Below are 14,808 nucleotides of genomic sequence, written 5' to 3'. Positions count from 1 at the left end.
GTTCACTGTGTCAAGCTTAATATACCATGTGAGTCACCACACAAGACATTGAGGACACTCCAGCTGACTGCTCCATGCAAATCACACAGCACCTTACGTTGGAAATACATCAGATTTGTCACCTGAAAGTTCAACTCACCAAAGTCTCTGAATCTAAGCTGGATAGAGAGGGGGGGGGCTACAGTTGACAGGCAGAGTCCAACTTCTGGCCTAGGGAGGCCAGTCTCGTGGCTGGAGCCTTCTGGCCAGCGATCTAATTCTCGCTGCTGCTCAATTTTGCGTGTCTGATCTCTCAATCCTCTCGAATGTACAGTTCCCTGGGTATTTATGGGGAATCTGGGAGCTAAAATCCGCCTACCAGTTAGATAGCCTCAGGCTCTCTACATACTACGTCTGGACAGCAGCTTGTTTGATGGGAGACACCACCAACCGTCTGCAATTATCATATTAGCAGAACGCGGAGTCAGTTCACACGACATTACCCCTGGTCAACGTGTGGTCATTAACACTGTAGAGGTGTGACTTTTTAATTACTAAAGACAGACAGTCTGGCGCCTCAAATATCCTGTCTGGCTGACTCATGTTGTATGTAAAATAAAATATAACTAAACTAAATACCTTTATGGTGTTACAATAGCATTTTGTCAATAATTAATTGGTGTATATTTTGTCCTATGCCATAGATATATATATTTCACTGCTAAATATAACTAAAGATGACTAGCTCAATAAAATGCAAGAAAATATTTGTATTGAATAATTATATTTAGAATATCATTATAGAGTAATTTTAAACCCAAAATAAATGTTATTAGATAAAAAGGAAGAAACACAAAGGCAAGATGTTTGAGTTTTGAAACAAGTGTGACTAATTTTGTCAGGGATTCAGTTCAAATTCAAATATTATATATATATATATATATATATATATATATATATATATATATATATATATATATATATATATATATATATATATATATATATATATATATATCGCATGCAAGCAACATATGTCCTCTCATATCAGTTATAGATCAATGGCAACACACCCCATCGTCGGCCCCGTCCACAGAGTTGCACATGAGGTTGAGCAGCATTGTGATCTGGTCGGCTAACGAGGCTCTACCTGCATGCTGAGAGTCAGAACACCGGAAATATGGACTGTTATACAAGGGATGTGACACCAGCCCACGACGGTAAAGTTCCTCACACTCGCTGATCTCGGCCATGTTGAGCGGCACACCTGTATCCCACCACCAGACTCCACCACCGGTCTCTTTGGGCTCTAGATAGTCCCGACTAACTTCCAATTGTGGTCTGGGAGCTGGGCCGTCGCTGGCTCCGTCTTCCTCCTGGGACCAAGTGGCAGGTGCTGGGTGAGCCGGGAATGCGCGAGGCGTTGGACTAGTAAGTTGCTGCACTCTGTGTTGCTGCAGGTAATACAAGAGCACCATCTCGCTCCAGTCAGCTACAGCGTCGCTGAATGCTGTTCTCATGTTAAAGAGGATCCATGTAGCGTGCGGCCTGAAGCGACTCTGTGCAAGTAGCAACACCCGTGTTCTCTCCGAGATCTGAAACACCAAAACAATCAAGGAACTGTGTAAAACGAGAAACGTCTGAGACAAACAATACTCATTGTTCTTCTAAAACAAATGAAAATAGGAAATTCCTCAATGTTATCAAGTTTTGATAATGCCGCAAGTTCAATTAATATTATAAGTTGCAATATTGTTCATGGATATTTAACGTCTTAGTACTAAGAGGACGCATCCGAGATTTTTCGGTGTTTTTATTCGAGGAAATTGACAATAGAAAAAATGATGCATATCTGGACCTCAGCAAGACCTTTGACATGGTTCCATATTAAAGACAAGTCATGAAGGTTGAAGTGCATGGCAGCAAAGAAAACATACTAAACCGCATCAGGGAGTTCTTGAAAGACAATAAACAGTGGATGGATTTCACTTCTGGTGTGCCGCAAGGCTCTGTGCTGGGTTCGCTGCTTTTCATAATTTAAATCAACGATAGAATATTGAAGTTACTAGTAAACTTAGCACTTATGGATGAAGCAAAGATACGGTGCATAGTGGATACAGTCTTTGATGAACTACAAAGAGACGTAATCAAACTTCAATGCTTGGGGAAAAATAGCAAATACAGTTAATCGTTGAGAAGTTCAAATAAAATTACCAGAATGGATAAAAAAATAGGAGTCATAGAGGCACCCTAAGGCCGAGGCAGTAATGCATCAATACACGAAATGAAACTTGCAGGGTGCTGGAGTTATAATAAGAAATGTCAGCTACAGAAACACGAATATTATCCTTCATCTATATTTAACACTGATAAAACTTTACTTGGACGACGCTGTGCAGTTCTGGACGCTCTACTGCAAGATGGACATAGACTTGAGAATATAATAAAGATAAAGAGGTCGATACCTAGTATGAGGCACTTGTCTTGCAAAGATAGAATAAAGTCTCAATCTGTCTTCATTAGAGAGACGCAGAATAAAGAGGACATGATCGAGGCATTCCGGTGTGTTTGGGGCATAAACAGGGTTCTGAAACTGTTGGAATAGGTCACGATCCGCATCAATGAGTGCAAGCTGGATAAATTTAGTTTTAGGAAGAATATAGGGATATACTCGTTTAAGAATATGGTCATCAGTTATGGATGATTAGCATTAATGAGACAAAAAATTTAACATGTTTGAAAAATAAATCAGACCTGCCTAATATGGGCCAACAGGCCTGTTGCGGTATTCCCAATTTATTGTTTTATAGTGTATATTGGCCATTTCTCTCTCCCTCCATCTTGTAAATGAGGCGTGGTGTATGGAGGGATAGTAATATGAGAGAAAACCATCTTTCGGGAGTAGCAGTCACATCTGAATAAAAGATTTTGCAGTTCTATAAGTCAGTTCTCTGAAGTATATACACAACTATCAATATGTAACCAGCGAAACTTCACGTTTATGCTTACTAAAAATTAGATACAGTTTATATTGAACTTCTGTAACGAAAAGACGAGTGGGTTAAAAGTTTAAATTGAAAGTCTGATTCTTGGAGCGTCTACAGCAACAACAAATGACCCAAATGTACTGGCCTGCTAGGAGGAGGAAACCTGCACCAGCATACTGACCTGCTCCAGAAGAGGCGCCACCTGCTGGTGCATCTGCATGAGGAAGCTGAGGACGTCGTAAGGGTACAGCCACATCATTCTCTGCATCATCCACGAGGTGTAACCTGGGGAGGTTCGAGGAGCATTACCAACGACGCAGCAAGAGTGGAAGCTGGTGCAAGCTGTACAAGTTTTCAAACGCTGCTTGGAAGTATCTCGTTATGCTATCTAGAAACATTTACGGGCTCACTATAGCCCGTGCTACATGGACATTTCGTTCTGAGTAGCTAAATCTAAAACAACAACTAGAAACATATTGCTCCCATGCCACTAAAACTTCAGGTTAACAATCGTGTTTAGATTCTGGTTATGCAAGAATTGCATGTTTGCAATTTATTAAGGTTATGCAAGAAATTCCTGCAGGTTCGTGTGTGTATAGTTATTGTGAGTAGATTGCTGTATAGGTGAGACCTGACCCTACAGCTCACCTACAATGAGCAGCTGAGGCGGCTGCTGCTCTCCTGAGGCCCACCCTCTTAGCTCCAGCAACTCCTTGGTGGTATTAAAGTCGACTGGCAAGTCACTGAAAGACCTGAAGCTATAGAGAATATATATATAAATATTAAACCTTATCGCACTGATTAATACTAATTTGGGAAACAAAAATGTAAAGCCATATTTTACACATGAAAACTTTGAAAAATGCTTAAGATCTACTCTTGAAAAAACTAATGACACTGGAATAATCGCATATAATATAATAATAATCGCATATAATTCCTCAAATTACAGAGATTTTCGGAACTTTTATTAAGTATTATATTTTATATTTTTGGTTGAGACCTGTAGGTGATGCGCATGCGCTGTTCTAGTTGAGTGGTGGCGACCATATCCTCGTGCATCTTGACCTGCATAGATCTCTCCTTCACAGCATCCCAAGCCTCAGTTCTGTTCTGGTGGGGACGGAAGGGCGCGCAATTTAATTAAAGAATAGCTCGAAGAGAAAAGAAAAGCGGAGAGAGAGAGAGAGAGAGAGAGAGAGAGAGAGAGAGAGAGAGAGAGAGAGAGAGAGAGAGAGAGAGAGAGAGAGAGAGAGAGAGAGAGAGAGAGAGAGAGAAAGAGAAAGAGTAGGATTAGATTATAAGATAAGTTTAGATTTAGGGAAGACCTGGGTAAATACTGGTTCGGCAATAGGATTGTTGATTTATAAAACCAATTACCGCGTAACATAATAGAAGTAGAATCCCTTGATTGTTTCAAGCGTAGGTTAGACATATATGAATGAGATTGGGTGAATCTACCTCGTAAATCATACGAGGAGCTGCCTCGTATAGGCCAATAGGCCCATACAGAGGCAGCTACCTTCATTATTATGTTCTTATAATTGATTATAATAGGGATTACGAATAAAGGAGGTTAAGTGATCAACACTTAAAACTTATTATTAAATAAGAGTTACAGACACCGTAGAGCTTGGAGATGTATGTATATGTCATAGTGGTAATATAAAGTTTAAATTACAGTGAATAAAGCTACCTGCAATACTGCCACGTTACTCACTTGAAAGTGAATAGTGAAATTATACTCCCCGTTAGTCTTTAAGAGTAACTCATAAAATAACTCCCTGACTTTGGAGTCACCATAAAAAGCGATCCAAAGAGAGTCCTTCCTGTCCAGTCTCTCCCTGAGACAGGCGGTGACGGTGGCCGGGTCGTCAAAGGGTGCTATAGCGCAAGGAACATGTGGCAGCACTCCGCCGGTGGCACTAATCCTGCTGTAGAACCGAAGATTGACTTTTTCAATTTTCTCCCTCTGGTTGTGATCATGGCCAGTGTTAATATTGCCTTGGAAGGACAAGAGTGTTGGCAGAAGCTTCCCAAGACGACGGTAATCCTCTGATGAAGCTCCGGACGGCGTTGACCTCTTCTGTAGAAGATCTTGCACCCTTCTGATAGCCTCAGACATATGTACGTGCCACAGGTTGGTGTGTGAGTGTGGCGGCCTCCATGTGTAACTTTTAGAGGTCTCATTATCGTGAGTGTTTTGTCCAGAATGTTGCAGCGAGTGAGCAGCGGCCATTGTGTCGTTGTCTGGGGCCCGAGTGATGGTGAAGAGGGAGCGGCAGCTGGCGTGGCCTGGGAGTGCTGACCCACCTGTTGCCCGCCTCGCTGGTGGACTCTTGTAAACACTGATTAACGATATTAATGTTATCAATGAAATTATGGCACATACATTATATAAATATTTCTTGCTTTCTGGTAGAAGCATGCTTAGCGAACACGAAACAATAAACGTAATCACTGATTCGTCGAGAAATACCACATGACCCTTCCACATATTATTTTGTTCAATTTCCTTATACGCGTTCGTTCATCAGGAAACTGGGGACAAAAATATAACGTTATCATAACACAATCAAGAAAACCAGAGAATTAGCAATGAACGTTTTTGTAGTTTTCAGAATCTCTACAGATTAATTTGACTTCACATTTGAGAATATTAATCTAAAACCAAGAGTCCAGGAAACAAAGTCACGCTTCGCACGTTCGAACACCATAAATGGACAACTTGTATTGGCAGCTGATGGACGTAGGCCATTACTTATGAGGAACGAATGTTTTCTTTGTTTTTAACCAACATTTAATATAAGGAGTCCTGAGTACGTTATCTCAACCAAATTTAAATTATATACTAATGATTATAACTATTGCAGTTCAGGAGACTTTAATCAACCTGACCTTGAAATTACGTGCAGAGGGGGGGCAGGAGAGGACGACAAGGGTCGTGTCTCTGAAACACGACACACACGACAACACTACGCTGGAGGGCAGCTGTAAGCTTAATGCTCGCTAGGCTACGTAACTGTAAAAGGAATCTTCCCCAGTCGCTCTCCGAAATGTTTTGGTAGCATCGGAAATATATTATTGCTATTTAATTACCGTTAATCCTATAACTCTAATCACACACAAATATTGACGAACAAACTATTTTAACCAAATAATTGGTAAGGGACCGGACATTCAAGGGCCAGTGACTATCCACTCACACCCCGCTATGCCCAGTTCCTCACATCCCTACCAAGCCCATAACCCTGTCCCCATCCCCCATTCCCTACAACCCACCCTATGTTCAAGTTCAAGTATGTTTATTGAGATAAGCAATAAATACATCTCAAAGGGATAGAGTAGCTTAGGCTATTTCTACCCCCCGATGCGTCCATCTATACGTATACATCGCCCACCTTGTGTTGGTGCCGAGAATCAATGTCCCCGCGGTCCGATCTCTGACCAGGCTTCCTGCTGTGACCTGCCATCGAAATTATATAGTATGCCTCACGCCCGCACCTTAGAACATTATGTATTAAAGTGTCAACTTATTGATAACTATAGAAATAAGGAAATAACTAGTGTACCACATCAAATTGTTTGGATGTGTGATAATGGTATGATAGAAAGTATACTTGGGAGCTACAAGAATTTTGCCCCAAGAGTGTAACAATTATATGCTGTGCTTACTATATTAACCTGCAATGTTAAACGGGATTCTTGTAATGTTATTTGTCTATTTGTACTCACTGAATTTGTGCGCCCCTTGAGGGACTTGAAGTAGAGGGGGGGGGGGGGTAGAAATAGCCTAAGCTACTCTATCCCTTTGAGATGTATTTCTTTCTTATCTCAATAAACATACTTGAACTTGAACCTGTCATCGAGCCAGGCTCATTAAAGCAACGACCGTCCCCCAAGACGCATTTATCAATTTTAACGTATTGTGTATTAAAATAGGTTTGTTCTCAAATATATAAATTAATAGTATAAAATATTAAAGTTCTAGGTATAGTTAGACATAGGTTAGGTCAGGTGTTTAGGTTCTGCTGGCGATTATTTATATTAAAAGCAACCCGTCCTCGACTCAAGTCCATTACATCCAGCGGTCGACCCCACAGACGCATTCATAAATTTTAATATGCTGTTCATTCAAAACGGGAATTTTCTCAAGTATAAATTAATATTATAATATATTAGCATATTGTGCATATATAGGCATAGGTTAGGTTAGGTGTTTAGGTTCTGTTGGCGATTATTTGTATTTGTAGTACGTGGGTGAAGCATTTATAGCGTTGTGATTCGAACAAAATTCATCAGTGAAACACTTGTTCCAGATATGTTCGAACGTCAGCAGTTGTGAGTCGTGTGTAAACCGCTTTTCATTCATACATAGGGGGTTTGGCGGGTGCATGGAATCACTTTTGGATCTTTGTTTGGAGGACAGGCTGATTAAAAGTTCGTGGGTGAAGCATTTATTGCGTTGTGGTTCGAACAAACGTCGTCAGTGAAGCACTTGTTCCGGACGTCATCAGTTCTGAGTCCTATGTAACCCGTTTTGCATTCATAAACAGTTGGCGGGTGTTTAAAATGGACTTTGGTCTTTGTTAATGAGGACGCAGCCCGTCCTCATAAACAAAGACCAAGAGTCTTTCCATGCATCTACCAAGCCCCCTGATTACAAATGAATACGGTTTAACAGGCAACACGTCTTCACACTAGGTTGTTGAAAGCAGCGGCCGTCCTCCCCAGGCGCATTCATCAATTTTAACATACTGTGTATTAAAAATGGATTTGTTCTCATATATAAATTAATATTATTATACATAAAAATTCTATGTATAATTAGGCATAGGCTAGGTTAGGTTAGGCGTGTAAGTTCTGTTGGAGATTATTTGTATTTAAAGTACGTGGGTGAAACATTTATAGAATTGTGGTTCGAACAGAGGACGTGAGTGAAGCACTTGTTCCGGAAGTGTTCGGACGTCATCAGTTGTGAGTCGTGTGTAACCCGCTTTTCATTCATAAAGAGGGGGTTTTGCGCCTGGTTTAACGAGCTTGGATCTTTCTATGCGAGGACGGGCTGCTGGATGGAATGGACCTGGTCTAAGGACGGGTTAGAGGACGGGCTGCTGACCGCTGCTTGCAGTCTGACGTATGAGTCACAGCCGAATTGATCAGGTATACTTGGAAGTATTTATTAAGTTCTCTTTTTAAATATCGTGAGAGGTCGGCTGTTTACGCCTCTTATGTTTAGAGGGAAAGAGTTGACGTTTTAGGCCATTAATGTTGATAGAATTGCCTCTTAGCGTGCCTGTTGCACCATTGCTTTTCAATGAGGCCACTTTACATTTTCTGGCATGTCTCCTGGTCTCATGATGAGTTATTTCCGTGTACAGATTTGGAACCAGACCCTCTGATATTTTCCACGAGTAAATTATTATGTATTTCTCTCGCATGGGCTTTAGAGAGTACAGATTTAAGAATTTTAAACATTCCCAATAATTCCCCCCTCTCTCCTCCAAGGTTGGAGGAGAGAGGGGGGAAAGTTAAGAGTAAGGGGAAAATTTGAGAGATGAGAAGACAGAGGGGGGGAGGGAGATGGGAGACGACAGGAAAGAAGGGAAGAGGAGGAAAGGCGACCAGGATTTGAACCTGCGTTACCAGGGCTCACTCCACTGTCATACGAAGTACTGATACCACTACACCAGGTTCGTGTCTTCGCTATCTTGCGTGGTTCTTGCAACATCCTTCCTCTCGCCTCTGTCGTGTTTTAACTCTTACCCCTCCTGTGGTTCCTGTTCCTCTTCACCACCTCCCTCTTTCTGTCCGGTTATTTCGCTTACAGGGTTCACTTTCAGTTCATATTTCTAATATTTCTCCTCGTGTTGTTCCTTCTTTGCCCCTGTGGAGAGTCCCCCTTCCGCAGTTTTGTACATCCTTAACCCGAATCACTAAAGCTTTTACCCCTCCTACGGTTCTGAAACGCCTTTTCCTTGAGCACTTTTCTTCACACTCCCGCTCCGTTTCCATCTTCACCGATGGGTCTAAGTCTGCGGACGGTGTAGGCTACTCTGTTGTTTTTTCCTGGCAGCACTTATATGTGTCGCTTACCTTCGGAGACTAGCATCTTCACAGCGGAACTTTATGCTATTCTCTATGCTCTTCGTCTCCTGCTTTCTCGTTGTCAATCTTCCTTTGTGGTTGTCGTTGACTCTCGTAGTGTCCTCATGGCTCTTGGGGTCCTTTAATCCGGTTCATCCAGTGGTTGTCAAGATACAGCATTGGCTGTTTCTTATTCACAGTAAATTTAAGTCGGTTGAGTTTTGTTGGGTTCCCAGCCATATTGGTCTCTTTCAATGAGCATGTGGATGCTGCCGCTAGGGAAGCTGTCCGCTCTTGTCCCATCTCTCGTAAAGGTATTCCTTATTCCGACTTTTACCCGGTTATCCATTCCTCCATCCTTACACGTTGGCAGGCTTGTTGGTCTTCTGTTACTAGTAACAAACTTCGTACTCTTAAGAGTTGTGTGTACTCGTGGCCGTCCTCCTACCACCGTAACCGGTGATGGGAAACGGCTCTGGTGAGGTTGTATATTGGCCATACTCGCTTAACTCCTGGTCACTTGATGGAGCGCCGCCCTGCTCCTTATTATCCAAATTGCATTGTTCCTCTTACGGTCGTGCATATCCTTGTTGAATGTCCTGACTTCCGGGACGAGCGTGTATCTTGTTTTCCGACAGTCCCCCGCGGTCGCTTGTCCCTCGATAGAATTCTTGGTGAATTGGATACTTTAGATATCGTTTGCCTTATGCGTTTTTGTTCTCGTATTGGCATCTTTGGTGATATTTAGCGCCCTCTGATTATTCCGCACATATGATGGTGCTAAATAGCCGTCCCGGTTTGGTGCCTTCTTTTGATAATTACTTACACCAGGTTCGAATCCTGGTCGGGTCATAGAGTTCTTAGTAATATATTAGCTTGGGAACCATTTAAGCTTTCACACACTTTTATTAAAAAAAATATAAATTCCTTCTATGAATTTGTTTTTATTAATAAAACTATTTTTGTTTAATCGTTCATATATATATAATTGTTATTCATAAGGATACGCTTTGTACAGAAAGCTGTTTAGGATGCGATAAAGAATTTTGGAAGAGCTAAGAGGAAAAATATGATACAATAAACTAAACAGTCGACAACAGGTGAGTCTTATTAACAGAGGCGTGGAGAGTCTCGCAGTAAAATTAAATTAATAAATCACGATCGAGTATCAAAATATCACAGGATTAGTTTTGAGCGTTAGTTTTGATATTTAGACAATTTATGATCAATAGAATTTACAATATGGGGAGATAGTTAATTGGGTTATGAGGTTGCTCTGTGTATTTTCTAGGACTGGAGTTCTGCAAGACTGGCCAACCAACTATTCCTCAGAGATAACGTTGGAAAAGAGGATTTTTTTTTCTGAAGAACTGTGCCACGATAATAACAGATAACATGGGATTTTCAGAGCCTAGTGTGTGCCGTACCCTCGGTTCTGTTGATCGAAGTGGGTCCCATAGGTAGTGATGGAGGATGGGCCTGTCTCGAATCCGTATGAAAATCCGTTGTTGCCGTAACGGTCAAAATTGCCGTGTAGGTCTGAGTTGCCGAGAAGACGAGAAACTCTGCCTGGTCCCTCGTAGCCTGAAGGGCCGTTGTAGGAAGTGGAGACACTGTGTAAAGTATTATCAAGGACGAAAGCGTCGTCATGGCCGTAGGAGCCCGTGTGGGGATCAGACTCGCTCACGACTACGGGGCCGTTGACGACGCGAGTGACAGTCGAAATTGGGCCACCGTAGGAATTAGTTCCCAGAGGCCCGGTAGATGCCGGGAAGGTGGCGTAGGACCGCTTGTGGCGGTAGGAAGGGGCGTCGGTGTAGTGGACCGGCAGGTTAGTGCCGGTCACACGAAACCCGTAGTCGTCGGCGACGTAGTGCTGCGTCTGTACTTTGCCGTAGTCGTCAACGTAGCTGAATGACCCACGCACGTTACCGTAGGCGTCGCGGCTCTCGTCGCGGGCAGAGTTCCCAGCGTTGTAGCCAAAGGAGTACTGACCGAGTTTATCTTGGGAGTGGTACTGGGACAGCACGGGGGAGTATTTTGGGAGGCCGTAGGAAGTGGACACAGCTGGAGCCTTGTGGACAGTAGGGACGGCGGCTCCTGGGACAGCTACTCGGGCATGGACCACTGGAGCTGAAACTGCCGGTGTATGAATATTTGCGGACTTGAGGATTGGACCCTGGTGAACCACTGTTGTTTTACGGACAACTGGAGCACCATAGTTAACTGAACCATCATGGAACAATGGACTTCCGTGAGACAATGGACCATCATGAATCACTGAGCCACCATGGAACCCATTATCACCATGGAACCCATTATCACCATGGATCACAGAGTCACCATGAGACACAGGACCATTATGGATCACTGAGCCACCATGGGACACAGGACCACCATGGATCACTGAGCCACCATGGGACACAGGACCACCATGGGACACAGGACCACCATGGATCACTGAGCCACCATGGGACACAGGACCACCATGGGACACAGGATCACCATGGGACACAGGACTACCATGGATCACTGAGCCACCATGGGACACAGGACCACCATGGGACACAGGACCACCATGGATCACTGAGCCACCATGGGACACAGGACCACTATGGATCACTGAGCCACCATGGGACACAGGACCACCATGGATCACTGAGCCACCATGGGACACAGGACCACCACGGATCACTGAGCCACCATGGGACACAGGACTACCATGGATCACTGAGCCACCATGGGACACAGGACCACCATGGATCACTGAGCCACCATGGGACACAGGACCACCATGGGACACAGGACCACCATGGATCACTGAGCCACCATGGGACACAGGACCACCATGGGACACAGGACCACCATGGGACACAGGATCACCATGGGACACAGGACTACCATGGATCACTGAGCCACCATGGGACACAGGACCACCATGGGACACAGGACCACCATGGATCACTGAGCCACCATGGGACACAGGACCACCATGGGACCCTGGACCATCGTGAAATACAGGACCACCGTGAGCCCCAAGGCCGCTAGACAAGGAGTTTGAGATGCGCTTGCCGATGGTTGCCCCTTTGGACTTGATCACGGTCTCCCGGAAAATGGTCGGGGAGGGGCCAGTGTCTGCGTGGACCGCTGCTGCTCCTGCGTGCGGGCTGGCATCAGGGCCCTTGGCGCTCACCCCCACCACAACCAGGACGGCGCACAAGACATGCTGAAACATATGGAAATCAGCAATCAGACATCACTTACTAAATAAATTAGTTTTGCATTTCATAATATACAAAGGAGAGAGTCAGAATTCAGAGTCACGTAGTCCACTGGTGATCCACACAAGCAAGCAGCAGACACACACTTTTTTATAGTTTTTATGATGGTTTATGTTGAGGATGGGATTCCACGCCGGGGATGCATACTCTAGGATGGGTCTCACGTAGATCGGATTTTATTTAGCTTTGTATATGACGTTGAACGTTCCTGCGTTCCTCCTGAGCTGTTATCCTGTGTATATGTGGGCTTCCAGTGTTAAACTCGTTTACTTAATTTACTTTCACCTAATTTCTCTGTTCACCTAATAGTAACTAGGTACCCGAGAGGTAGACAACTGTAGCAGGGTTGTATCCTGGGGAAGGGCCAGGAGGTCGAACTTGGGAGGACCTCGATGAAAGCTCAAAGTATATATATATATATATATATATATATATATATATATATATATATATATATATATATATATATATATATATATATATATATATATATATATATATATATATATATATATACAGTATATATATATATATACAGTATATATATATATATACCGAAGCTTCCTGTCCCCAACGAAACTAATTACGCTTGTGCTATTTGAACTGGCTGATCCTTCCTCCTCGTTGCATATTGCTCTTCATGTCCAGCTGCGGAGCTTCAGCCAATAATCTTGCAGCCTATATCAGGTTTCATTCATGCTGACTTATCATCTCTTGGTGCAAAACTTACGAGAAACGTCTTTATAAAGAGAAATTGTAGAATGACGTAAGAGAAATGAGTATCAGATTTCATGTTATGTGTAAACATGTGGAACATGCCATGTATACATATGTAAAACACCTCATGTGTACTCATGCCGAACAAACTATATGCATACATTTAGAACACGTCGTGTGTGTTCTGTAAAACGCATCATGTGCAAAAACATGTAAACATATAATATACGTACACCTGTAGAAAACATGTACACACACAGAACATTATCTACAAAAGTTTCAGGATGTGGATTAAAAAAAATGCCAAATGAAAACTACAGGTTAAAGGCAAGATACTCACAAGAGCGGTCATGGCGGCTGGTGTCGTCACGGGCGCGGAGTGCTCGTATGACCCACCCGGCTGAAGGGAGCTGTCTGACGGACCTGCACTTCTCCTCCGCCGATATATATATTGCCGAGACCTGCACCGAGGCCCTGAACCCTGCGAGATAACGGCTAGAAATTACAGATCCGAGCATTACACAGTAGGCGACTGAGGCGGTGACGCCGTGGTTGGCTCTCCGTGACAAGTGAGACACGGATGGCCTTCATGGGCGCTGGGGGAGCCATTAGCCCGATTTTCTCTTCTTAAGAATCTTGTGGAATTACACGCTGATGGTGGATAGTATGTGTAGCGAGGAGGGGGGAAGGAGGAGAAAAGGGGGAGATGGATACAGGTTGAAAAGAGGGTGAGGATGAGAATGGATAATGGTGATGCGAAAGCCAGAGTCATAATTGCCTCTTCCTCATGCTTAGGTGCTTCATTGGGTCTACAAACGCTGTTCTGTACTTGTTGTTAATGAGTTTATGCCCAATGCAGCCGTAATTAGTTACTGACTAGACACCATTATGTACGCTGTGCTCTGCGTCATTGTTTTAGGCCTTACATGCAGAGTGTTAGTAGACACGATTGAACTGTGACCTTGTATCTCGTGTACCGAGCAATGTGTCGTGCTGCTCCTCGGCCCTACAACACGACTTCACTTTCGCACGCACTCACAAACACGTAGATTCTCCGCACCTTGAAATCACAATTGCGTGATGTATATACGAGAAAACATTGAAGCAGTACAACATACATGTATACATTCATCCATATATTGAAAAAAATTATTCATACATTCTCGAACACGCGAACACACACACACACACACACACATTGGGCAAATGGCCCAAATGAGCCACAGAGATATTAGAAAGAACGTTTTCAGTGTCAGAGTAGTTAACAAATGGAATGCATTAGGCAGTGATGCATTCTGCCTCCAAATTGTGTATGGAGGCAGACTCCATAAACAGTTTCAAGTGTAGATATGATAGTCCAATAGGCTCAGGAACCTGTACACCAGTTGATTGACAGTTGAGAGGCGGGACCAAAGAGCCAGAGCTCAACCCCCGCAAGCACAAATAGGTGAGTACACACACACACCGTATTTCCCTCACCTCTGAGACGCAGTTATTCAGCAGTTTATCACCATTTAACCATCACCATTTCCGGGGGGTATCCCAAATGCATCTCTCTGTAGACGTGACAGTCGTGAGGGTGGATGATCCAAGGGTGTGGGTGGTTGTGGTCGGGGTCGGTGGGGGGGGGGTATATAGTTGATGCAACAAGTGTTGGTTAGGCCAGGTAAGCTGGGTGGAAGGGGCAACCATAGTGAATATCAGTAATATTGACACATGAATGGACCAATAGTACCATAATGAAAAGTGAATTAAAG

At 43.4% G+C, this 14,808-nt stretch overlaps 2 protein-coding genes across 2 annotated transcripts; both read right to left on the bottom strand.

The window, feature by feature from the left end:
• Positions 1 to 1,021: 1,021 nt before the first annotated feature.
• On the bottom strand, positions 1,022 to 5,500 carry LOC123758074 (uncharacterized). Its single transcript, XM_045742260.2, has 5 exons — positions 4,687 to 5,500; positions 3,970 to 4,079; positions 3,615 to 3,724; positions 3,148 to 3,251; positions 1,022 to 1,574 (listed from the first exon to the last, which is right to left on the bottom strand). Exons 1-5 carry the CDS (start codon positions 5,461 to 5,463, stop codon positions 1,038 to 1,040), a joined length of 1,638 nt encoding a protein of 545 aa, XP_045598216.2. The 5' UTR covers positions 5,464 to 5,500; the 3' UTR covers positions 1,022 to 1,037.
• Positions 5,501 to 10,012: 4,512 nt separating this feature from the next.
• LOC123757866 (uncharacterized) lies at positions 10,013 to 13,519 on the bottom strand. The gene is made up of 2 exons (XM_045741760.2): positions 13,392 to 13,519; positions 10,013 to 12,279 (listed from the first exon to the last, which is right to left on the bottom strand). Exons 1-2 carry the CDS (start codon positions 13,401 to 13,403, stop codon positions 10,465 to 10,467), a joined length of 1,827 nt encoding a protein of 608 aa, XP_045597716.2. The 5' UTR covers positions 13,404 to 13,519; the 3' UTR covers positions 10,013 to 10,464.
• Positions 13,520 to 14,808: the final 1,289 nt, after the last annotated feature.

This window comes from Procambarus clarkii, chromosome 40, assembly GCF_040958095.1.
Source record: "Procambarus clarkii isolate CNS0578487 chromosome 40, FALCON_Pclarkii_2.0, whole genome shotgun sequence".
NCBI classification, from domain to species: Eukaryota; Metazoa; Arthropoda; class Malacostraca; order Decapoda; family Cambaridae; genus Procambarus; species Procambarus clarkii.
This window is presented reverse-complemented; position numbering and strand designations above follow the sequence as displayed.